Source organism: Megachile rotundata, chromosome 16 (genome assembly GCF_050947335.1).
Source record: "Megachile rotundata isolate GNS110a chromosome 16, iyMegRotu1, whole genome shotgun sequence".
Lineage (NCBI taxonomy): Eukaryota > Metazoa > Arthropoda > Insecta > Hymenoptera > Megachilidae > Megachile > Megachile rotundata.
In genome coordinates this window covers 12,548,103-12,574,117 of record NC_134998.1, presented here as the reverse complement: position 1 = coordinate 12,574,117, position 26,015 = coordinate 12,548,103, and the positions used below count along the sequence as shown (strand labels likewise).

Sequence of the window (26,015 nt, the reverse complement as noted above, 5' to 3'; positions counted from 1 at the left end):
TTATAAGAATTTTTGAAAAATTATGTAGGATAATTAAGGTGCCCTCATCAGTCACCACTGCGTGTACCGGCTAGGTACGGCATTGGCAGCAAGCTGTGACGTCAGATGACGCATGCGCATAAAGCTCTCGCGTGAGATAAAATCTCACGACTGCCCAACACTGCTCCTGGTAGAAGGAGGTTGTATGAACGAGGAGGTTAAACTACGATAATTGCAATAAAGGAAAATTCAAAACACGTATAACAATACTGTATTTAATTTTTATTTAGTTTGCACCATATAACAGTTCACAAATCTTTACAAATTCTCTAGAGTTCCATTAGTTATTTACACGCTACTAATTTCACCTGAAAGTACTATCCTGTAGTAACTTTACTTTTCCAAATATTTTACTTAATAGCAATTAATTTTTTTGTTAATTTCTATATATAATTATTACCAAGCACTTAACATTCCTAATTCCTTTATATTCGACCTAAAAAGTTCCAATCCTAAAATTCTTGATTACAAAACAACTGTATAAATAATTATAACAATAATTTTGATAAGGGAGTCGCGGCTTCTAAATCATGCTACAAAAAGATACAGTTAAAACGAGTTCCGTAAAAATATATTTTTCTAATGAAATTTTTGTACACTACATGTTTGCTAAAGGCACGCAACAGCCGAAATATATTTATAAAGGCAATAAAAATGTGCAATAGCACCTATGCTTCAGAATCCTGCATTTAACAGGCACGTGTGTATATTTAATTCTATTAACAGTCAAAATAGATAATATTAATAAACGTTATAATAATTCTTTTCTCTTTTTTTTTATAATATAAATGTTTAACAGTCACTGTATATAAGATAGCACGCTTCTGCTTGCAATATTTCTGGATAACTTTGCTGGTATTTCTTAAATGTGCTAATATTATTGAGCATGGAAGTACGATTAAAAATATACTACATTAGGTTATCGTTGTAAGTACTTGAATTTTAGTGTCGAGTGATAAATTGCATGAGATATAAGTAATAAGTTAAAGGAATCCTTTTTCCCTGCTGTTATACATTTTAAGTACGATAGGTTTTCGATGTCAACTTTCATGTGTTCAGAAAACATAAAAGTATTAAAATTGTCCTATTTAAAACATAATAAATTTGATCACAAATTTGATGATACTATAAGCAAATTAGATCGTGTGATACGCTCATGAGTACGCGATTAAAACCTATATTCATAATCGTTCCATAGGATAAGTACACTTTTACGATAAGGAGTTTGAACTGACCACAGTTCTTTAAATATTACACATAAATTGTAAGTACGTATTCAAACTAATAGTATGTTCCACAATATGTACATATATACAAATAACAGTATATTAATCCTGAATAAATTTTGTGCTATTGTACAAAATTTTCTTACAACTACTTATTCGATTCGTTGTAAGACGCTCTACCTGCTAATTCAAGCAAATAACGATCGGGGTGATCTATCCAATCACTGGCACTCAATTTCACGATTCTCTGTTTTTCTGCTTCCTTCACTTGCCATTTCTTAATTTCCAATTGACGTTCCCTAAAAATTTGTTTGCGTTATTTTATGATTGCGATTTATCCGAGGCAAATGACAAGTGGGCTGAAATTGTTACCTCAACTTTGTGTCTCCACAGCCCCAAACTTCTAAGCTGGCAATCGGATAAGGTGCACCTGCAATACTGACCGAATGGAATGCTTCGTCTATACTAATGTACGGTGAGCGTGGGTTACTTCCGAATCGCAATCCATGAGGATAGCCTCTGATACCGGTGTTCAAATATAATACTTTGGCGCCCCTCTCTATAACTCTGTATGATGGAAATAATTCAATACCCATTGAATCTTCGTCTCCCCAATAAAGATGACTCTCGCGCCATTCTATCGCCGAACATATACAATATGTAGGGGATATACTATCTTTATCTGGACTAACTGTTCTTATAAACAACAAAGTAGGGCCTCGGTATCCTAACACATGATGAAGAAATCGATTAGCTCCTGTTCCATGTTCAGAACTATTGTATAACAATGTCCAATGTCTAGGACATACAGTTCCCATTCTTTTAGCTATTAAAGCATGAGTAACATCCTTTGGTGAATCATCTAACTGAACATTTATTTGTTTCATTATTTTATAGACATAGTAAACTAAAAAATAATTTAGCTTTTAATTAAAATTTACCTGAAGATAGCACTGAGGTAATGTGCTTGATAATAACCATACATAGCTCATGGGTAATAAAACCCTTGGAAAGTCAATGGAGTCTGGTTGTTCTAGTATTGGTGTAGGTATGCCCAAAAGAGGTTGTGGCTGTTCTTTGGACAACAAAACTTTACCATTTCGGTAAGCAGTTGTCAACACATGTATTATGTATCTGTGAGGACCATGTATTATATGTGTACAATTCTGCCAAATCCAGTTGCTCACATAACTCACGGATAAAGCATATTTACCATGAAACTGTAATACACATAATATAATGTATAATTAAGTAATACATAAAAATTGCTTCAATGTTAACTTTACTAACACACGACACAACCACTGCATTAATTATCTGCTCCGCAAAAATACAAGAAGGAGTTCCACTGTTGTCCATAGCAATTTTATAAGAGATATTTAATAGAGCTCTTAATCCATCAGGACTGACGCTTCCATCTCCATCCATGTTAGAATACATTTTCACATAATTTTCCAGTACAGTTTGATCATTCATTACAGAAAGGAACTTTTCAGCTTGTTGCTTAAAAGCATTAGCACTTAAATGTGAAGTATGAACATTGGCAACATGGTGCAGATAGTTAAACAATTTGTCACCCAATTCAGGATAATTAGGAAAGAGATATTGTTGAAATATAGATTTCGTAATACCACTTATACGTTCTTCCTCGTAAGTCAGATGAGACAGTGTCTGCAAAATAGATATACATTTTAGTATATGTTATGAGTTAATACTATACATCACCAGCTGCTACTTAAAATTTCAAATAATGTCAATTATATTTTAATAATGCAATTAATGATTAATGATAAAAGTAGGTTATATGACTTGAATGATACTTATCAAAGTAAACTGTAAAGTCATCTAAGAACAATCACTGAATAATAATTTATAAACCATTCATAAAATATACATGACGATACATATTTTTAAAATACGAGGGATCTGCCAGCAACAATTATCATTTGCGCACTAAAATTACTGTGCCTGTACAGTTTATTAAACGCGTCCTCTTAAAGTGCAAATAATGAGTATCATATGATGGTAATTCTGGAACAAATTCGTACCTTAGCTAAACTTTCAATTGGAAAGAATTGCATATGCGAATTAGTTTCTAATTCGGTGGCTGAGGAACTTTTCGAAAGACTGTTTGCATTAGCCGTATCACCGGCATGTGCAGTGGAATCAGTCTTTTTTGCAGATGCATGTCCAGCACGTGTCAGTTGATTACCCATTTCTATTAACTAAATGTCAAATTACAAATAAATTCACTATCTTATCTGGACATATCATTGCTCACAATAACAAAATATGCTTTCAACCATATGCAACTTGGAAAAGATTGTCATGGATGATACGCAAGTAAGTAGCGCATCCGCAACACGTTATATGAACACACGTACCAGACGATTTTACTTTCAAGTGTGTTCCACAAACATCCACACTGATCGTGTTCACAAATTGAGCTAAATGAACATCAAACAAAATGTGAATATAAGTTGTACCATTTAATCTTTTTTAAAAAGTATAGTCTATATACAATTCTTTTTTAGATTTCTGTCATTGTTGGAAGTTAACAAAGAAAATCTGAAAAATTGCAGCTATGCTGATAATACAGTGCCATGATTTTACAATACAAGAAATTAAATGACGATTATAAATTGCTTGTTAAATATTATTCAATTACGGAACAATTGCAAGGATCAGCGATCTATAGATTAAAATCTAAATAATAGTCAACAGACAGAAAATTTGAAATATTGAATATTTCGCGGCTTAAGATCGCCATATTGCGCTTAGAAGCGCGCGCATCCATCATCCTCATTAGCGCGTGAGATTTGGGGGGTGGGGAGAGTTCTTTTCCAAAAGCGTGCATCGGCTGTCATCGGGAAAAAATTTGTCGGTGAGAACTCATTTGCACGCGTACTCTAGAAAAATATTCTCACAAATTGTTTTGTCGTATTCGCGAAACGCTCAATTGATTTCTGATATTAGTGCGTATGTAACTCGTTCAATTTGTTCGCACACAAGTGACCGAAGAAAAAGTGGGGAGGTGAGACGAAAGTAATCGTAAGAAAGTATCACAAGTAGACACATTATAACTTATAATGAGACGGAAGAAGTAGCTTCGGGGGTAGGTATTTGCAGGAGCAGGGTGCGCACTTCCAAATAAGGTGCTCTTAAATGATCCAGTCGTTCGTGTGAATAGCGCTGCTGCGTGGTGGTTCGCCGAATCACAGTGCAACGTTATTACTCGCTGGCGGGAACGTTGAAATTTTTAACAAGGACTTTTTTACGAGTACTTTTGGTTTTTTAGTTGCACTTGAGCTTTCTTATCGATGCAGTATCGTTGCGGCGTCCAATCATGAATCATATTCGACCAGCGCGAATTATCTTTATATGCATGTGTCGTATACAAACACGTGGTAGATTAGATAGACTCGGTCTGAAAGATAGAGTGCGGTTCTAGTATAACGCATGACAGCATAACACTTGGTCATTTAACATGTAGAAATAAATAATAACTGGCAATAAAACGCATGACAATATTCAATGCGATATACATGTATCGATACTCGACGCGTGGCGATATAACATGACCAATATGTATATAGCGCTTCAAGAGATATAACGCGTGGCGATATAATGCATGATGATCTGATTATTAATCATGTAACGTGTGGCAATATAACGAACGAAAATTCACGTTTTAATTTACGACTGTACTATATTTGTCAGTTAAACTATACAGTTAGCGGTAGGGGATAGCAGTCAGCGTCAATGTCTTGACGATAGCAGAACGATTAATCGGAACGTGGAAATTATTCCGTTACTTAGCTTTCTACGGTCTGTAATTCGTAGAATAATCAGTTCTGGTAAAATTACAAATTAATGAAGCGCGTTCATTCTTCCACCGAATTGGAGTGAAATAGAGGAAAAACATTCCGGAAGAATAATAAATGGTTCGGTTTCGTAACCGAAGGTATCTTTCGCTCTTTTCTGTATGAAAATCTTTGTTCTACAAATCCAATTTCTAATATGTTAATTTAATGAAAGATATTTCATTAAAATTCAACCGAACGCAATTGACCCGAATGCGTCTTACAGTAGCGTTGAAATTTCAACGCACTTTGGATCGGTTTTTGATCAGTATAGCATGAAAAATTTGTTGGTGATAAATCGTCCGAAAATATCGAAGTAGCGTTATTTGGGCTGCAATCCATGCCTTAGACGGTACCGAATGGGAGTGTAGTAATATAAATTCAGGAACGCTATGACGATCGGTGTGTGAATCATCGTCGCATAAAAGCGGCGGCTGGTTTATTTTGGGTGGATCGGATCTATTTTTCGATTCACCAACTATGGTCTACGAAACTTTTCGGAAATTTTCACAATAATCAGCACCCCTGCGATGCACGTGTAGACATTGGATGGATATTACAATTCGTAAAGTGTAAGATCAGGGTTCGAAAATATTCTTATTTAAGTCGCGCTCATTTTAACATCGAGGGTGGGGAACCTATTTATAAAACGGGGATGGTCCACGCGACGCCCACGCTGGCGGTGGACACGTAACTATAATTTATTGTAATAATCATAATAACCGGCATAGTAAAACATCGTCCACTGCTAGAGGTTAATCTTCGTTGTTTGAATTTTTTGTTTGCCACCGAAAGTAGGTGCAGATATGTCTTTCCGTGTAGTGCGTAGCAGTAAGTTCCGCCACGTGTACGGAACAGCATTGAAACGTGAACAATGTTACGACAATATAAGAGTGTCTAAGTCTTCGTGGGATTCGACGTTTTGTGCCGTCAATCCAAAGTTCCTTGCTATCATCGTAGAGTCCGCTGGCGGTGGTGCTTTCATAGTGTTACCGCACAACAAAGTAAGTTTCATCCTCGACCGCTTCTTCTTTTTGTCTTTTCCATTTAACCATAGCTGTATTTAGTTATTTTGAAGCATTAGGTTCAAACTATCATTATAGAAATAATGTTAAATAAATCCTGCATAAGTAGTTTTGATCATTAACTTAAATCATTGTAGGTAGGAAGAATACCAGCAGATTACCCTTTAGTCGGTGGACATAAAGGTCCCGTGTTAGACATTGCATGGTGTCCTCATAATGACAATGTCATAGCATCTGGTTCTGAAGATTGCGTAGTTAAAGTATGGCAAATACCGGATGGTGGTATTTCCAGGACATTAACGGATTCTGTAGTAGACTTGCAACTGCATCAGCGCAGAGTAGGTCTTGTGCTATGGCATCCGTCAGCACTAAATGTATTGCTCACGGCTGGGTCAGACAATCTTGTCTTGATCTGGAACGTTGGTACAGGAGAAGCAATAGTACGAATAGATTGTCATCCTGACATGATTTATTCCGCGTGTTGGAATTGGGATGGATCCAGATTAGTCACTACCTGTAAGGATAAAAAAATAAGAATTTTGGATCCAAGGACAGGAGAAATGTTGGAAGAAGCCATTGCACACGAAGGTAGTAAAGCTACACGTGCAATCTTTTTAAGGTATGTAAACTTTCTTTCCATTGGTATATATAAATGCATAAGCAGTCTTACCCTATTAGGGCTAACAAAAACCAATATTGTACAGAAATTAGTTTAAAATATTTTTAAGAATATCTATTTCTATTATGCAAAACACTGTCAACATATTTTTCATGTCAAATAATCATCAAACAATATACATCCGCCTTTTTACACGATAAATGTATTCAGGATAAAATAGTACAAATATATATTTATTTCAAAACTATGTTTCTAGCAGGTTATAACATTGTTTTAATGACATGTGACTATTACTTCTTAAAAGAAGTATTTATACAAGTTTTATAATAGATACACTTCTATTTGCACATTAAGAATATCTTTATTTTTTATTATCACATGGTCTTTCCAATTTGTGTAGTGCGAGATTTGGTAATTTTTAATGGATTACTTGAAGATTGAAAGTTCAACGTCAAGAGGATGTCAGCTTAATAAATGCAAATATCAAGATGTCCACTGTGTAATATCTGCATAAAAGTTTCAGTAAGTATTGTATATCAAGTTATTATCTTAAAATATAACATTTTATACACGTTGACAAATGAATATGTGTACGAATTCAGAATACAGTGAAATAACTACACTAATACAAAACATATTGTAACAAGAAAGTGTGATTTTTGTATTCGGTACAAAATTATTAATTTTGAACAACACCAATATCTGTTTCGAAAAGCAGACAAACGATTCAGGTATAGATTTGCAAAACCCAGTTACTGGCCAGTGCACTGACACAAGTATAATTCACAATAATCTGGCATTGTAAACATTCCTTAATCATGATTATATTCAGTTTATGTTATTTCACGAATGCGTCTAATATAGACTCAGAAATTTGTACATAGGTACAATTTTCAGATGTTGTAACAAGGTGGATGTTATTTAGTTTTGATGATTAACTGAAATAAGAATATTCAAAAAGCAACATAATACAGAACATTACATTATGTAAACGTATATCGTTTATAAACATAAGTTATACTATATATTTTTATAGGAGCTTGTATTTGTATGTATAATTGTATGTATTAAAAATATTCAACTAAAGCTTTGTATCCACAGAGTTGTGTGTTTACTATGTTTTCAGGGGAGGCTTGATCTTTACCACAGGTTTCAGTAAAATGTCCGAGAGGCAGTACTCGTTACGTGCACCTGATATGTTAGGTGAACCTATAGTTATGGTAGAATTGGATACCAGTAACGGAGTCATGTTTCCTCTCTATGATTCCGATACAAATCTAGTGTACTTGTGTGGCAAGGGTGATTCCGTAATTCGGTACTTTGAAATTACCCCTGAACCTCCTTTTGTTCATTACATCAATACATTTCAAACCCCTGATCCTCAACGAGGTATAGGAATGATGCCAAAACGAGGCTGTGATGTTAATAGCTGTGAAATAACTAGATTTTATCGGCTCAACAACTCAGGTTTTTGCCAGGTTATCTCCATGACTGTACCAAGGAAGGTACTGAAATGATTTTTTCCGCAAATTTAGGACCAATACGAAACGTTTGTAATATTCTAATATTATTTATTAATTTTCAGTCTGAATTGTTTCAAGAAGATTTGTATCCAGATACTCCAGGTGATACCGCTGCAATTTCTGCCGAAGAATGGGAAAAAGGAACCGATGCAGATCCAGTACTGATATCTTTACGCGACGGTTATCAGCCCTCGGCTACTAAAAATGAACTGAAAGTTCATAAAAAGTCGAACATTCTAAGTAAAGGGGCGAAAGTTGCTTCTAATTCTTCGCAAAATGCTACGCAAGCTTCAGCTGGCATTACAGTATGTTATTTGGAAATTTTATTATCTTTATTTATTTAAGCATAACTGTATGCGATATAATCGTACTCTTGCAGGAGGAACTATTAAAAGAATTTACGGAAGAAATAAGAAAGTTGAAAGCGGTAATCGTAAAACACGAGGGAAGGATACGGGTGCTCGAATCAGCTGTTGCTCTTCACATGAAGGAAGAAGAGAGGAAAGAAAAATCATCTTCACCTACTGATAGAGAGGTGCTTGCATCCGATGAGGTGTAATTTTTGACTCATATTTTTAGCTCATAAAAATAATGTGAAGAAACTAATTATGTAATAAAAAATGATCATATATTTTGATATAACAATTTGTGTAAATAGTAGGTTTTAGCTATGTTGTGTGTCTTGATTCTCTTTTTTTGCAATTATCTTTGCTATTTATTGTACATCCATTCATCATACATCCTGTGCATTTGTACTATGTTTACATCTTTTATTTTGTTAAATCATGATATATGACACTTGTTACTAGCATTAAGATTTCGAATCTTATATCGTCTAATACACAAGACTTTTTATGTATATGCATCTTCATAATTGTTCATGACAAACGAGTGCCTAGTTTGTACAGATACTTCATTGTAAAATAACGAAAAATTATTTTATTCCTGGTACGAATAATGCATAATTTATATGCGTAAATTATGCTACGTGAAATAATTGAACAAACAACCGCTATTTTACAGTTAATGTGCAAATAACAAGTAAGATACCAAGTATTTTTAACTAATCTGTTTTTTGACATTATAAGAAAAAACCATTTGTTTTGTACAAAAAATGTGAATATAAAATAATATAATTGATCGAATTAAATTATTGAATACCAGTGTGCATCCCAGATTCCCATTAAAAAATTTGATTCTTTTATAGAGCTATCAAATTCAGCTTCAAATTTATATTTACGCGTGGTTTTCGAAAACAAGTCTATATTTGTTGTCATCTAGCGATCGGAAGTTGAATTACCGAAATAAAAAATTGCTGCTTTTTTCTTTTTTTCTCGTCAAATTTTGCATGCACATGCGTATGTACATCCAGATGGACATAGAAAAAAAAATTTAAATCGGACTTGCCAAAAACTGATCCTAAAATGTGAGGGTCTGAACACACATATAAGGAAAATAAAAAAATGAATATTTCGGCACTTTGACGATGCAGTATGGTTCTTGAGGCATTTAGAAACAAATTTCTATTAGGGTTTGATGCGTTTTGATGCCTAGTAAAGCCAGAAAATCAATTTTTGTCGAATTCGGTTCAAAACGGTACAGGTGGCGCCATCTAGCGGCGAGCGGCGGAACTACGAAAAACTAAAATCTCGATTTTCTCGAAAACTAGGGACTTTTCCGAAATTCTGAGATATACAAATTGTTCCTTGTCGCCTGCGGAATCGAACGAATGCAATTATAGCCCGCTAGGACAATTATTAAGGAAAATAGAAAAATAGCCCATTTCATGGACTAAAAAATTGGCGTCCATCTAGCGGCGAAAGTTGGAACTACAAAAATAAAAAATCTCGATTTTCTCGAAAACTAGGAACTTTTCCGAAATTCTGAGATATACAAATTGTTCCTTATCGCCTACGGAATCGAGCGAATGTAATTATAGCCCGCTAGGACAATTATTACGGAAAATAGAAAAATAGCCCATTTCATGGACTAAAAAATTGGCGTCCATCTAGCGGTGAAAGTTGGAACTACAAAAATATAAAAATGCGATTTTCTCGAAAATTAGCGAACATTGAGTACTTCCGAGACTCAGAAAGTGTTACGTGATCGCATTAGAAGCAAAATAAAGCAATAAAAGTTTCCTGAAAGCTTTAGTAAAGAAAATAAGAAAAAGGGTATTTTATGGACAAAACTAGTGGCGCCATCTAGCGGCGAATTTTTTAGTCCATGAAATGGGCTATTTTTCTATTTTCCTTAATAATTGTCCTAGCATGCTATAATTACATTCGTTCGATTCCGTAGGCGATAAGGAACAATTTGTATATCTCAGAATTTCGGAAAAGTTCCTAGTTTTCGAGAAAATCGAGATTTTCTATTTTTGTAGTTCCAACTTTCGCCGCTAGATGGACGCCAATTTTTTAGTCCATGAAATGGGCTATTTTTCTATTTTCCTTAATAATTGTCCTAGCAGGCTATAAGTACATTCGTTCGATTCCGTAGGCGATAAGGAACAATTTGTATATCTCAGAATTTCGGAAAAGTCCCTAGTTTTCGAGAAAATCGAGATTTTAGTTTTTCGTAGTTCCGCCGCTCGCCGCTAGATGGCGCCACCTGTACCGTTTTGAACCGAATTCTACAAAAATTGATTTTCTGGCTTTATTAGGCATCAAAACGCATCAAACCCTAATAGAAATTTGTTTCTAAATGCCTCAAGAACCATACTGCGTCGTCAAAGTGCCGAAATATTGCACTTTGCATGTGCAGTAGAATTGACATAGGCGGCTCATGTACGTATCGCAATGCTGACACAAAATAATTAATTACTCATTACCCGAACATTATTTATGAACTTTCATGATCGATCCATGTAAATAATGCATTGCTGACCATTTTTTAATCATAAAAGTTCATAAACTGTGCTTAGAAAGTGAGTAATTAACGATTTTGCATACTCATTGTTGTGTATATTCCTCCTACGCGCTGCCACGGAAGAATAATTAGCGAAAAACCATATCCTCGTAGACTTTAATGCAAAATTGAATTTGCTCGCGCTTATGTACTTGACTTTTCAACTTTTTTGTCCACGCTTTTCTCTTGCACCACTCAACCAATTCAACCGGATGACACGGTTGACTATTTTTGCTTTAGCGTGAAATTTACTTGCTCACTCAACATTGTTAGGTTAGGTGCGGAGCGCCTAATCAAACAGACCTAGTATTAATCAGTGATTTTCAGTTTTTATAATTAGCGGTACAGAGCACGCGCAGAAATACGACCAATCAAATATGGACGTCAGCTATTAAACACCCCCTCTTTTGTTGATTCCGTTCTCTTCGTCTCTTATTCAAGCTTACGTTCCATCCCTATACTCCTAGGTCCATACTCTTGAATGATTATTCGCTACAGTCCATTCGCTTGTGCGACTCGGTGAAATGTGTACCGGCATCTCTGTTAAATATGTGCATCGTTAATCTCTAGTTGCACATATCACACTCACCACCACCGTGCGCGGGTGTTCTAAACAGTCTGTTAACTGTCAATCAATTTTACAGTAAGTAACGAGACACTAATACTCATAAGATTGTCAATATTTTCTAACTATCTAGCTATTGACGATTATCAAAGATTTGAATCATTTTCGACGCAAATACTTCATTTTCTCTGATAATTGTTTAACATTTGGTGGTAAGAGTCATTCATCTTTTTAATTTTCATACATTTTTTATAACCTTACTTTTCGGTTTGTTACCCTTCGATATGCGCGAAGACGATGTACCACGAAGGACTGTTTCGTTAAAATGCAGTGATCGTACTCCATGCCTCCTTAGAAATTATTAAACATTTTTGTTATTTTCCCTACGATATATCGTGTGCATTGTATAATGAGAACGTCTTTAATGCAAATGACATTCGAAGGCATTTGGCACGAGATTCGCGGGTGCTATTTTAAAACTCAGCTTTGCGACATCATTTTCGTCTTTTGTATTATTGCAATACACGCGTATTTTAGAGTGCTTTATGCAAAGAATATTATGCAAAGGTTTGTGACACTGCACAATTTACCGAGATGAATTTGTTTTTCTTATTCATTTTTATAGCTATACTTTGAAAATTTGTAATTTATTTGTGCGCCAATGACATTGTCGATTTTTTTGAAATGTGCTGCTTGTGTGAGAAGTCTTGATTGAAGAATACAAAAATACTGGTATTGGTTGATTACGTGAGCGATGACTTACGTAATTCCACGTGTTTTAGGGGACTGTCAAGGTCTCGTAGCGAATATAGTGTGAATTATTTTTTAACACTTCAGATGATAGCAGTATTTACCGCGCAGAGCTGCCATTATCGATATATATCGATAACGTCGATATTTTATCAATAATTCGATGTATCGATAATGTCGTTAATGTAAGTGCGTAAATGTCGAAAGAAATAATTAATACGTAATTTTATTATTTAAATATAATTTTTAAACATAATTTATTCCATACCCGATACATAAATTTACTATTCAAATTTGCTTTTTATTCGAAGTAAAACTAAATTAATATTTATAGCTACAATAAGAATAAATTATTTGCAATGATAAAATTATATGTAAAGTTAATATTAGATTAGGATAGGTTAGGATAGATAACACGAGGTTACATTTGAAATTTAAATAAAATTAAATAGCGTTGAATGTGAAGAGACGATATACCGTCTCAACGGTGTAATCGATATACCGTTAAATGTAAACAAAATATCGATAGTATGTGAATAATCGATAGTAGTCTGTCAACTGCCGCGAAATTTCGCACGTATTTGTCAGTGTGGTCTTCTTTTTTGTAAATGCAATTTATATTTCCTTTTTAAGACAGTTATATCAGTATACTTAGTTCAATTTTTATTAAAGATAAGAATCTTTATTAGTTCGTGCGTGTAGTACAGTCCATGTATCTGTTATCAATCGCACGTATTTCCTTTGCTGATAATTCATAGCGACCACCCTGTGTGTGTAATCACTTCTCCACGGATTTTATTGGTTATCAAATAGTATACTTTTTAACACATCGGAGTAATTATAGCACAATGAAGTAATTCGCTTGTACTCGAGGTTCCTAATCGTTAAATTATTACATCGTTACACATATGAACTATTATGCGCGCGCTACGTGTGACACATTCAATTGCCACATGACGTGATATATCGAGATACAGGGTTGGTATGTCACGTGCGATAAATGAAAGCCATCGATACCTCGATAAATCTGTTCCGGGATATTTGCCAATGAGTCATTTTTTATACATGAATGCTTTTCGAAAGAAGCCAACGAACTGTTCGAATACTTTTTTTTATGTATTTAAAAGAAGAAAAGAAGTGTTTTTATACGATGAGCTTTATTTTTTACCGGGAAAAGTGAAATTTGCATATCAATTTGCGAATAATTATACTAATTAAAAATCATTAATAGTATCGTTGTTTCTTTTAGAGTAACATTTCCTCGTGACCGTCGCGCACATTGCACCTGTTGATATATTGCCAAATAGTGAACAGTGACTCACTAAATAGATCAGGAGCATCGATTTATTGGTCAGAAAATCACGTTCGATGTTTAGTAGACATCGATCTTGTCTATCTAATCGGTTTGATTCAAGTTTTTATAATGCAATAGCTACTTATCGTTTCGTGGATATTTTGCTGTTTAGTAATTCATAACGGTATATATCTTCATAAGTTTTTTCATTTCGCCTTCGTCTTACATAACTTCCAACCAACGAATGACGTCGTTTAATCTTAATCACCAGAGATTTTAATTTATTTCAGATCTTTCCGAAAAGATTGTCAAATCAGTTGTGACGTAAAATGGCAACATTCAAGTTATTAGTAGGGGGTGCAAGTGCCATCGGTGCCAGTGCCCTTACGTCGTATTTATTACTATCCGACAATACCGTAAGTTTTACCATTTTTTATTACTATAAAACATCTTTCACTTCTTCGAACGATGTATATTATCTTCCCTCGTGTTATTTGCACAAGTAAACAAAAATTGTGTAACTTTCCATTTGAAAGTTATTCGTATCTATAAGCTATCCTTTCAGACGTTTTTCTTTTGTTTCTTATTTGACTTGCAAAAATACTTAAACAATTGTACTTAAATTGTAATTGTTCACTTAGCGTATACCAATTCCCCCCATCCCATTGATTCGCCCGCCAAATTTAAAAATTAAAAAATTTCAGATCGCGAAAGATGATATTTCAAAAATTACATGTAGGTACTTGAGAGATTGCGATAATCTGATAGCAGCGAAGATTTTGACGAAAATTTGGTTTGTCGAAAACGCGATAATAAACCACCTATGATGTATACTAATACATATTCGATGTTGTATAATATTTCGTGATCAGACAGCAGTCACATGGTTACTGAAATTTCACTGCTAGCAAGGTCTGTGCCAAACCAGGACCAGCTATCAGGGATGCTGAGCTATTTCGAACGTGTTATAAACCATAGCTTTTTAAATCCTCGTTCTATATATATCGCGCAATGATACGCTCACTAAGTCCGTTTTTTGCGATTGTACTTCATTTAAACGGTTTAGAAATCGTTGTGATAATTTACACGAGTAATGTGAACAATTTAATTTATTCGAGTAAATTGACTCGTCGTTTGCGAGAAATCACTAGAACAGTTAATTCTATTGTTAGTCATCCGAGATTGATTATCCAAGGTCAGTGGTTAGCAGGTGGGTCTATAGTGATGACAGTCTTATGTTTTGACGCGCGCGTAAATAACAGAAAATAATAAATCACATTCAAACTATCTTTTATCCTTTATTATAACTGAACTATTATGTAACTTCAGAAAGAAAAGCCAGTTTTCTTAGAACGTCATGTAGAAAACAGTTATAAAAATTAACAGTTTCCTTTTTGTGATAGGTGCACGCTGACAAGCCAAAGTCAAAGCCTGCGAAAAGACCTTTGCCAACCAGAGAGGACCAACTAAAAACTTTAAAAACTCATGGCGAATATGATGTCCTTATCATTGGTGGTGGTGCAACAGGAGCTGGATGCGCATTGGATGCCTGTACACGAGGTACTTCTACAGCTATTAAAAGAAAGAAGTTACATTGAATGTTTTTTAATGCATACTGTATTTTACTTGAAGGTCTGAAGACAGCCTTAATCGAAGGAGATGATTTTGCATCTGGCACATCTTCCAGAAGTACAAAACTCATTCATGGAGGAGTCCGTTATTTACAGAAAGCCATCATGCAGTTGGATGTGGAGCAATACAGAATGGTTAAGGAAGCATTACATGAAAGAGCATCTATGTTGAACAGTGCGCCTCATTTGGCTCATCCTTTACCTATTATGTTACCAGTTTATACGTGCGTTAATCATTCATTGCTTCTCTACATTTAAACACAAAATGTTGGTGCATAATGTAAACATTTTTTAACAGATGGTGGCAAATACCTTACTATTGGTTTGGTATAAAGATGTATGATCTGGTAGCTGGAAGTAAAACAGTTAAGTCATCATACTTTCTCAGCAAACGAGACGCTTTAGAACTGTTTCCTATGTTGAAGGGAGATAAACTTACAGGCGCGATTGTTTATTATGATGGTATGTTTCTGTTACTGGTATTCACCGTTTATTATCAATATTTTTTAAACGCTTATCGCTGGTATGCGTAATGTCATGAAAAAATTTCTGTAATCTCGTGCTTTTTTGTGTAATAGGTCAACAAGATGACGCTAGAATGAATTTGGCGGTCGCTCTTACTGCTTCACGACACGGAGCAACAGTTGTAAATCACGTTAAAGTTGTTAATCTCTTAAAAGGTCGTGATAAGGTACCAGTATTGATATTTGATTGTGGCTAAATAGATAATCTAATTGTATCATAATAGATTCTGTATTGAAATAAGATTCATGTATTTAAAGGATGGTAATCGAGTACTTACTGGTGCTCGTTTACGAGATGAACTCACGGGCGAGGAATGGGACGTAAAGGCAAAGGCAATAATAAACGCAACAGGCCCATTCACGGATCACATAAGAAAAATGGATGATCCACAGATACCAGAAATTTGTTGTCCGTCTTCTGGTGTTCATGTCGTTCTTCCAGGTTATTACAGGTGAAATAATTTAATGTATGACCAAACTTCGATTTAAAATGATATTCAGACGTTTATAATGATCGGTTTAATTTCATTTAGTCCCGATCAGATGGGCTTGCTGGATCCATCAACGAGCGATGGCCGAGTAATTTTCTTCTTACCTTGGCAAAAACACACGATCGCAGGAACGACCGATTTGCCCTGCGAAGTAACACATAATCCTCGACCAACCGAAGACGAGATTATGTTTATCTTATGCGAAGTTAAAAACTATCTTAACCCAGATGTTGAGGTACGTCGTGGAGACGTGTTATCCGCTTGGAGCGGTATCAGGCCCCTTGTTTCCGACCCGAACAAACCCAACACCCAGTCACTCGCTAGAAATCATATAGTACACGTTGCTCCCTCTAAACTTATTACAATAGCCGGAGGAAAGTGGACTACGTATAGGGCAATGGCTGAAGAAACAATCGATGCAGCTATAAGAGGTATTTGCTAATCGTTGGCATTAGCACTATTCATAAAGCTAAAGACCTGGTCCATCCTAGACAAAGCTTTAATTTATTATTCAATTTGTTAAGCTTGCGATTTGAAGCCCGAAAGGCCCTGCCAGACTAATGGTTTCCTCTTGGAGGGAGCTCGTGGGTGGAGTCCAACGATGTATATTAGATTAGTACAGGATTTTGGCTTGGAATTTGAAGTTGCACAGCACCTAGCCAAGAGTTACGGAGACCGTGCATTTGCTGTAGCGAAAATGGCGTCTCTGACGGGTAAACGATGGCCAATAATAGGCAAAAAGATTCACCCTGAATTTCCGTATATCGATGCCGAAGTAAGTTTTTTCAACGTTTCTCTCAACTCGTCGATATAAAAATTAATTACGGTTGCTTTCAGATTCGATACGGAGTTCGCGAGTATGCAAGAACAGCGATTGACATGATTGCACGACGATTAAGATTAGCGTTCTTGAACGTTCAAGCGGCTCAAGAAGCCCTTCCAGTTATCATAGACATCATGGCAGAAGAATTGCACTGGTCGGACGACGAGAAAAAGAAGCAGCATAAAGCAGCCAGTGAGTTCCTTGCCAACGAAATGGGACAGACGGTCAACCGCGTATCACGTGACAAGATTCCTATTAACCTTACGAAAGAAGAAATACAGCTGTACATCAAACGCTTCGGAATCATTGACAAAGACAACAAAGGATACGTTTCCATCAATGACATCAGGAGAGGACTCAAGGTATATACGAGTACTATGTCTACAAATGTTTTCTTTTTTTCTCTTTTTTTTGTTACACCTTTTATTGTCGATGTCCAGGTACTTGGCATAAAACTGAGCGAAGATGAGATGCACATTTTGCTCAATGAAATTGATCTCAATTACAATGGGCAAATGGAACTACAAGATTATTTGCAGGTAAATCATTGAATACGTATTTAATTAGTATATTTTTTACCGTTCGCAGCTATTCGGTGACAAGGAAGTACCGGGTGAAGAGCTTCACGAAATACTGCGCGAAATCGACACTAATATGAATGGTCAAGTCGAGTTGGACGAATACCTTCAGGTCTGTGCAAATTCGCCCGCAGAGAGTTGTCGTTACGATATTGCTGCTTTCAGATTTCTTTTTGTTGCGTTACTTCATACTAGGGCTCTTACTGTTGCTCAAATTTACGAGTCCGGATACTTGAGTACTCGAAACTTGGGTAACAAGAGCCCTATTTCACACACATCATTCAGTGTTCTGTTTCTTAACATTGTTCGGAATTAGTACTTCTTGTAATTCTACAAAGAAGATTGAAAGACCTGTTGAAAACGAAACAGATGCATCCATAACTCTTCCTGTTGGTTTTCTTGTCATTTATCGTAACAAGTTTGACTGTATTCTTTTTGTATTTGCACGGACAATTTATTCTTACTTTCAAAACGTTAATCTGTCGATAGACATCTAATACTGCCGTTTCGACTGACACAATGCAGTACTTCTATCCTTTTGTTTGTTTTTTCTCTGTTGCAAAGTATTTTAGTGTCATGCTGCTCTTGGTGCTAAATCGAAATTACGATAGTTTGAGATTGTATGGAATATTTTTTTTGCCCTGTGACTGATTCTCATAATTATAATTTTCTTGTTCATACAGATGATGTCAGCTATCAAATCTGGACACGTAGCATATTCGCGCTTCGCAAGGATGGCAGAAATGGAAGAAGCACAACACGAGAAAGAAATATTAAAGAAACAAATCAGTGTAGAGAGATCAGGCGGTGGACTGTAAAGGCATTCATATCTTACGGCCATTGTACAATATGCGTACACTTTTAATGCAATGAAAATATTTAAACTGTCACGACAAACTATTTATTATATAATATTTGTTCACTTCGAACTTCAAACGTGTAGTTTGATTCTAGTACGAACGTTTTTAGGTTGACTTCGCACACCAACGAACAAGAATTTATGTGGTATTCATTATCTTTTTTATCGCATAAGTGTAAATCTCAATTACGGTTATGTTTGATTTTTAATTGAAATTTTATGTATGTAAATATCTTATGTACAGCATTTCAGTTTTCTTTTCACTATGCAAGAGCAAACGTGTTCTATTTGTATATAAGATCTTCACCGAGTACAGCACTGAAATTCAGTGACACGATTAAAACGTATTTATGATTAAGTGTATATCGAGTCGTTGTAATTCTCAAAAATTGATGTTACTCGTTCGTTCTTTACATTGTAAATTTTCATAAATTTTATTACTCGTTATCGGTTGCGAACGTTTTAAAAGACATAATCAATAGATTACAAAAAATGAACATCTTTGCCATTCAGTAAATTAATACCATCTTGACCTAAGACGATCAACATATATTGTCAGTATATATTGGTCATCTAAGATCTTTATTATGTTTCATTTCATGTAACAATATCGTCAAGTATTGTGAATACTTGTCCCTAGATATGTTACCCGTGACGATTATACATGCCATGAGTTAACTCAATTTTATTATTAGGACTTGAAAATGGATTTATTTGTAAATTGTATTAATTGTTAATGTATATTAGAATCAATCTATATAGACTATCTATTATTTAAATTATTGTTAATTTATTGTCACTAGCGTCATCCAGTCATAATACAATCGACGTTAGAGATTAATTTATTTCACTGTCATAGTCATTACCATTGACTTAATAAAAGCCATATTGGACTATTTTTATTGTACATTAATTACCAATCAATATTACTCTCATTATTTATCCCTTAACTGTTATGGTAATTAATTTAGTCATCTTGAAGGTAGAATCTCCACAGAAATGTGTAGATAAACGCTTATATTATTTTTTACGTATAAAGCGGTGCCTTCAAACGAAATCAATTAAAGACAACGAACAAGGACCCTGTAGGACCTGTAACAGCTATTACTGTTGGCAGCCAATCAAACCTGGGCATCGCCTAACCTCGCCACGTCCCGTAATAACTTCCCCCTCACATGCTCAGTTTTTACATGTGTTCCTAGGTGCACACATCGTAGGTACATGGCTACTAAAGAGATCGTGAAGCTCGGTTATTATGAAAAGAAGGGCGGCGGCATAGCGAGGGAGTACAGCTCCTCCCTTCTCTGGCTGGTCGTCATCAAACAATCAGTGTGTTCATAGTGATTGGAGCAAGAGAGAACATAGCTATAACAACGAGGTAACGTCGTTCGCGACCCCGCTAAAAGCGTGGCCCTGACCGAGGAGCACTGGTAAAAAGAGGGGAAGGAAGGCCAGAGAAAGTAGGAGGTGTGCATCGTTTATCCCTCTTCGACAGGGTGGGCGTCCGACGGTTCCTGCGTACGCCCCTGTCTAACAAACCTCTGCTCGCAGCTAGCTATCGCGAGGCAAGCACGACCAATCACAGCCCTCGTCCGATCACTTTGCAGACGGCGACGTTGCCACCTCGTGTACCGCCCCACGGCGAAAGTAGTCCTCTCATAGCGGTATTCGTAGCCCTGTGTTCGCGAGGGACTGCCGACTAACACGTTGCGGATCTACGTGCACGTGTTGAAATCACGTTGAAATTGGATCGTGTCCCAGGTGATCTACAATCAGCGTACAACATCGTTTCCTAGCGAGAATTGTTCGGTAGAAGAGGTCGGTAGAACGATTTCGCGTCGAAGTATCGAGCAGGCAAGACAGAATGCTGGCTTGTCCCATATACGTACTTTTGGCGGTAGTTTTGAACGTAGCGTCGATTTTCTAGTGCTGCATAAAAAATACTTCATTAAATCGGTGATAACTAGTTTAATCTACCGTTGAGGTCACTTTCAAGTAAGAACGAACAAATTCGAGAAATTTCACCGATACCAAGCGGACGTATCGGCCAAACGAGGGCATAGATTGTCGACCGCGATCGCTGGTTACGCAGTGCGCGCGCGCGTACACGTCGAACGCTCGTATGCGTGTGTTGGTGCGTAGGTATGCGTATCCGTGAACGCGTTCCGTCTAACGTATTTTAAATGAACATTAAAGGATGTCTCGGTCGTGTTTTTTTACGAGAACTCGGTAATTCATGAACATTCGTCCCGTCTGAATAATTCGTAACATCGTATATAATGGCCGCCTTGAAACTAACAGCCGAGATGAATCAGGAAGCTTAGCGACGCAGAAAAGGGTGCATCCTCTGATTCCCGAAGGAAAAAAGGATCGACGAAGGCGCAGACTGGCGTTTCCGTAGAGAAGCACGTGCTGGTTCGCGAGTTAGGTGGAGTCCCATGTGCAAAGTGGGTGGAGGCTGGCTCGTGAGGCTGGCTGCCTTCCCCGTTATCGCAGGTACGTGAGAGTGTGAGTAAACGGACGGCCGACAAAACGACCGAGTGGGCGGGTGTGACGACACATCGTGCGCTTCTGTGTCGGTGGCTATGCGCGTCCTTGCCACGGAGTGTGATATTTTGAGCGGCGGGTGGGGCGGCAGGAACAGGGGCGTAGAGAGGCGGTCCTCAATTGGGTTCTCGAGGAGTACTCTCTGGCCTTCTTTGTCTTCGGAGAGAGTGGTCTTCGCACGTGTCGATATAGATCGTTTAAGTCACCGATGCTTCTCGGTCGTTGGACGCCTAAAAGGTGTTTGGGTTCGCGTGCAACGTTTCCTGTTGATGTTCGTCACTTATGAAATACAAGTGAAGTGCGTCTATTTCGAACAAAAATACAGCGCGGAGCATAACTGTACCAATAAATGGAGCTAGAGCTACTGCTATACGTTAATGTTATCGATAATTCGATATATCGACAATATAGTTATGGCAAAGGAGTAACTAAAGTAGAATATAACGTGTAACCCTATTGTTCGGATCTAATTACTCATGTTTTAATTTAGGTTAGATCATATTTGAAGTTTAAACAAGAATGTATACATCCAAATGATAAAATTTGATTTAACATAAATCGAATCTAATAATCAAAGCAACTGTAATCTATTAACTTCATCTAACTTGACCTAACCTAATCTAACTCACTTCTCATGTAACGTATTAAATTAAGATAAGTTAACAAATGTCAATGATGAAATCAAATCATGTATCTTGACCTGACCTAGCTTAACCCTAACCTCACCTGGTGCAGAATACTATTATCCAGATTTAATTAGTACAGATAGGGTTGTCTAGGTTTCAAGTTTAAGATGAGCCACTGTTGTATTACAGCAGTCTTAAAACTACAAACTTACTTAATTAGATAAAATATTCCATCTATGTATTTTATGTAGCTTAAATATTTGTATTTATTGGTATAGTTATGCTGTTCACTCTATTGCTTGTAAACAAGAGGAAAGAAAAATCAATCCAGATGCAGTCTTTTTGCAGAAGGGTCGTTACGATTATAACTAAGTTGGTGAAGATCCTTGTTTCAAATAGACATGTATCAGACTAAAATAAATTTAATGTACTGATGATTTCACAGATTAAACGCTCGTGAGACGAGCATTTTCACATATAGTGAACTGAAGAGTCAACAGGATTCCATATAGCAAAGAATGGATTCCTAGCATAAAGGTCTTTCTAAGAAAAAATTAGCATCGATATAGTTCTGTTGTTTGCCTTGGAAAGAATCTGCGACAGATATTTTCATCATGAAGCGAAGTGTAGATGGAAGAAATATCACCCAGGTATGAGACATAAAAAATATTATTTTAAGATCTTGATATAAATAAAATGAATAGAAACAAAATAAATTTTTGTATTAATTCATAGGAGGATATTGAAGATCATGATCCCTTACAAGTGCAACAACAGCAAGATGATGCTGAGCAACAGCAGCAGCAAATGGAACAACAAACTGCCCAACCTCAGATTCGTTTTCTAAGTGCAAATGTTCTGCAGCAGCTACAACAACAGCAAGATGTTCAACAACAAGCTCAACAGCAGCAACAGCCACAAGTTATTACATTGCAACAGTTGCAAAATTTTGTGCCTTTACAAACTCAACAACCACAACATGATCAACAACGAGCGCAAACGATTTCTGTACAATCTCTGCCTCAACAATTTTTACAGGTACACAACTATTAGACTTTGAGAAACAATAGATTGCAAATTTGTATCTTAAACTTTTGCAACAATCGTTTCAGGGTGCTCAGTTAATTAGCACTCAAGCTCAAGCTGCCCTTCAACAACAACAGCAACAATCACAACAGCAGCAAACACAACAGTCACAGCAACAGCAGCAACAACAACTTAGCTACAGCGTTATACCACAGATGCAAACTGTAAATATAGATGGTCAAGAAGCGCTTTTTATTCCTTCTTCTGCTATGTCTGCTGCAAGTGGACATCATCAGAGTCAGCCCACAATGCAATTTGCTACTGCTAATGGACAGCAAGTACAACTTGCTAGTCAGCAAGTACAATTGGCTAATGGGCAAACAATCATCACGCCTCAACCGGTTAGTTTAATAAGAGCACCTAATGTCTTTCCTACTTCTATTATACAAAATGTAACTGGGCAAACTCTTCAGCTACCAACAGGTACGTATTTTAAGCTAAGGAAAAATCTATATTTTATATATATTTGAAAATTGAATGCAATGCTATTTATGTTACAGGGCAAAGTGTACAAGTTAGGCCGCTTCAATTTCCTATGCAACACGTTCAGCAAACTGTACCTGTACAAGTACCAGTCACTGCTAGTAACGGTCAAACCGTGTATCAAACCGTGCATTTTCCTGTCCAAGCGTTGTCCAGTGTTTTTAATGTGCCTACCACGCAAATGATACCACAGATTACCCAGGTACGTTTAAAATATAAAGAAGGATCTTTTTAACTCCTAACACAAGATTTAAAGCGCCGACGTTTACTTGCAGCAAATTCCACAAATGGCTCAAATTATTACACCAAATGGACAAATTCAGCAGGTCCAAATTGCTAACATACCACAGCTTCAAAGCTTGCAGAGTCAACAAGTAACGCAGGTAGCTCAGCAAGTTGCTCAACAGCAGGCACAACAACAAGTAGTTCAGCAGCAACAACAGACGCAAGTAGTGCAGTCCGTGCAACAGCAACAACAAGCGGCTCAAGCTCAAGTTCAACAGCAGCAGCAGCAACAACAACAGCAGCAACAAGTACAACAAGTAGTTCAACAAGTCATACAACAGCAGCAACAACAACAGCAACAAGTTCAACAGGCACAGCAGCAGTCATCCACGCCATCGTCAACTATAGCTACTTGGAGTACAACTGTATCAACTCCGAGCAATGTTCAGGTAACTAACACGGTAGTTTATACCGTTAAGTACGTAACTAAACGTGTATTTTTTACAGGTACTTGGTATTGGTACACTTGGAAGATCAGTCGCGGGAAACGGTAGTGTAATTACTACCAAGGATGGACAAAAAATCGACGTGCAAACGTTATCAGCTTTAACGAGACCTCCGGAAGCGGTCGAAGGTGATATAAAAGTTACTAGTATCGATGCTAGACAACTGGCAAGTGGTCAAGTTATACATATTCCTGCTGCTCAATCGACGCAACCTGCTGTCCAACCCATTACAATTGCAGGTATATACATAAATTGTTATAGTATTTACTTGTACTTGTTTCTGTGAAAAGAACATTGAACGTGCATTTTATAGGAGCACAAGCACAACAGCTAACCCTAATTCCCGCATCAGCGTTAGCAAACTTAACTGCCCAGCAAGGTAACATGATGAGGGGCGTTGGTAGTGGAAGTATAATGCAACTTCAACCAGCCGCTGGAATAAATGCAACAAATGGTTTCCTTCAGTCGATACCCGTGCAAAATATTCCAGGTTTGGGTAACGTGCAAGTTATACCTGCAAGTGCGCTTCAGCCCGCTACCGTTCAAACTCTGCCTGCAACAGCAGCTGCGCCTATCGTAGCTGCGCCAACAGTGCAATTAGATTCAAACGATGCAACGAAATGGCAAATTCTACAGACTCTTCAATCGAACAACACTTTAACAACACCTACTCCTATTTCTCATCAGCATCAGATAAATACAGCAGCGTCCACAAACATTGAAACAGATTCTAATAAGCAACATCGCAGAAGAGTCGCTTGCACTTGTCCCAATTGTGGTGATGGTGATAGGTAAGACCATTTTCAAACCGATCGATGTGGTCTTTGATATCAGTTAACTTGAACTGATTTTTTAGGAATAGAGATATGACTAGAAAACGGCAACATGTTTGCCACATAGCTGGGTGTAATAAAGTGTATGGAAAAACGAGTCATCTTCGGGCTCATTTAAGGTGGCATACCGGAGAGAGACCGTTTGTTTGTAGTTGGATATTTTGTGGTAAGAAATTTACTAGATCCGATGAACTTCAGAGGCATCGACGAACTCATACAGGAGAGAAGAGGTTCCAGTGCCCTGAGTGCACTAAGAAATTCATGCGATCGGATCATTTAACAAAACACATAAAGACGCATACAAAGATTCGGAGCACGGTAAGCAGATTTATACTCTGGGATAATGAGAATGTAATAGAAGCAAGTTATGGGATTATGATTGATTCTGGTAATTTTCTCTTTATCGTAGGAAGCAGCTACTTCAACGCAAGAAGGTTCTTCCGACAGTCAGTCTTCTACAGAAGAGAAAATTATCATTGCTCTTCATAAAGAGACAGAACAATCCGATATGGTGATTTCAGAGCCCATGGATGATATAAAACCCCAAACAGGGAACCATGTAACGGGTTCGTCTGCCTCTGAAAATTTAGGAGTGAATGTTGGTTGAACATTGGTTGTTGTTACGTTACGATATCGATGGAAGATAAATTTATTAGTAATCGTAACGTTGCATTGTTTATGGCAGTTAGTAAAGATTATTGCAATTATTTTCTGCGACGATACGAAAGAGAAGGGAAACATTCTACAGGGATTATCATAACTCATAGCGCATAATCTATTTTTGTACCGAAAAGAAGAGATCTGTATATATGTACATAATTGTATATTACTGTAAAAACACTTTTACACAAAAAGAATTTTACACTTATAAACAGTTTTTGATATTACAGCGTGTAGAAAAGTTCAGTCTTTCACCTTATTATAGCGAAATTTTTATGGCACGTAGTGACAATAATGTTGCATTGTTCTTTTCAGGCACAATAGTTCAATAG

The 26,015-nt window shown here is 36.6% G+C and overlaps 4 protein-coding genes and 2 long non-coding RNA genes across 26 annotated transcripts; 3 read left to right on the top strand and 3 right to left on the bottom strand.

The window, feature by feature from the left end:
- Nucleotides 1–240: 240 nt before the first annotated feature.
- Nucleotides 241–3,657, bottom strand: LOC100878098 (uncharacterized). Its single transcript, XM_003701225.3, has 5 exons — nt 3,314–3,657; nt 2,556–2,936; nt 2,207–2,485; nt 1,638–2,131; nt 241–1,564 (listed from the first exon to the last, which is right to left on the bottom strand). The coding sequence occupies exons 1-5, from the start codon at nt 3,479–3,481 to the stop codon at nt 1,414–1,416; spliced, it is 1,473 nt and encodes a 490-aa protein (XP_003701273.2). The 5' UTR covers nt 3,482–3,657; the 3' UTR covers nt 241–1,413.
- Nucleotides 3,658–4,037: 380 nt separating this feature from the next.
- coro (protein coronin) lies at nt 4,038–9,435 on the top strand. Of its 7 annotated transcripts, none has more exons than XM_012280278.2 (6): nt 4,038–4,149; nt 5,924–6,132; nt 6,291–6,772; nt 7,899–8,277; nt 8,358–8,600; nt 8,675–9,435. In XM_012280278.2, exons 2-6 carry the CDS (start codon nt 5,935–5,937, stop codon nt 8,852–8,854), a joined length of 1,482 nt encoding a protein of 493 aa, XP_012135668.1. In that variant the 5' UTR covers nt 4,038–4,149; nt 5,924–5,934; the 3' UTR covers nt 8,855–9,435. The 7 variants fall into 7 exon arrangements, with proteins under 7 accessions (XP_012135668.1, XP_003701272.1, XP_012135671.1 ...); XM_003701224.3 differs by having other exon boundaries at nt 4,062–4,149; nt 5,927–6,132; XM_012280281.2 differs by lacking the exon at nt 4,038–4,149 and adding an exon at nt 4,156–4,299 and having other exon boundaries at nt 5,927–6,132.
- Nucleotides 9,436–11,511: 2,076 nt separating this feature from the next.
- Nucleotides 11,512–12,691, bottom strand: LOC143266089 (uncharacterized). The gene is made up of 2 exons (XR_013041200.1): nt 12,531–12,691; nt 11,512–12,117 (listed from the first exon to the last, which is right to left on the bottom strand). It is a non-coding gene; the product is annotated as an uncharacterized LOC143266089 (long non-coding RNA).
- Gpo1 (glycerophosphate oxidase 1) lies at nt 11,662–19,613 on the top strand. Of its 4 annotated transcripts, XM_076541695.1 has the most exons (13): nt 11,662–11,845; nt 14,102–14,227; nt 15,215–15,371; nt 15,444–15,666; nt 15,741–15,904; nt 16,021–16,133; nt 16,225–16,418; nt 16,500–16,888; nt 16,982–17,232; nt 17,295–17,642; nt 17,721–17,819; nt 17,869–17,970; nt 18,542–19,613. In XM_076541695.1, exons 2-13 carry the CDS (start codon nt 14,141–14,143, stop codon nt 18,674–18,676), a joined length of 2,262 nt encoding a protein of 753 aa, XP_076397810.1. In that variant the 5' UTR covers nt 11,662–11,845; nt 14,102–14,140; the 3' UTR covers nt 18,677–19,613. The 4 variants fall into 4 exon arrangements, with proteins under 4 accessions (XP_076397810.1, XP_012135663.1, XP_012135665.1 ...); XM_012280273.2 differs by lacking the exon at nt 17,721–17,819; XM_012280275.2 differs by lacking the exon at nt 17,869–17,970 and having other exon boundaries at nt 11,663–11,845.
- On the bottom strand, nt 19,461–20,746 carry LOC143266088 (uncharacterized). Its single transcript, XR_013041199.1, has 2 exons — nt 20,607–20,746; nt 19,461–20,483 (listed from the first exon to the last, which is right to left on the bottom strand). It is a non-coding gene; the product is annotated as an uncharacterized LOC143266088 (long non-coding RNA).
- On the top strand, nt 19,706–25,910 carry LOC100879408 (uncharacterized). 12 transcript variants are annotated; one of them, XM_076541690.1, is made up of 11 exons: nt 19,706–20,478; nt 21,019–21,213; nt 22,336–22,540; nt 22,626–22,928; nt 23,003–23,399; nt 23,477–23,661; nt 23,735–24,133; nt 24,192–24,429; nt 24,504–24,981; nt 25,047–25,341; nt 25,433–25,910. In XM_076541690.1, exons 3-11 carry the CDS (start codon nt 22,505–22,507, stop codon nt 25,628–25,630), a joined length of 2,529 nt encoding a protein of 842 aa, XP_076397805.1. In that variant the 5' UTR covers nt 19,706–20,478; nt 21,019–21,213; nt 22,336–22,504; the 3' UTR covers nt 25,631–25,910. The 12 variants fall into 12 exon arrangements, with proteins under 12 accessions (XP_076397805.1, XP_012135655.1, XP_003701203.1 ...); XM_012280265.2 differs by lacking the exon at nt 19,706–20,478 and adding an exon at nt 20,481–20,946; XM_003701155.3 differs by lacking the exon at nt 19,706–20,478 and having other exon boundaries at nt 20,481–21,213; nt 24,504–24,569; nt 24,681–24,981.
- The last annotated feature ends 105 nt before the right edge of the window (nt 25,911–26,015 follow it).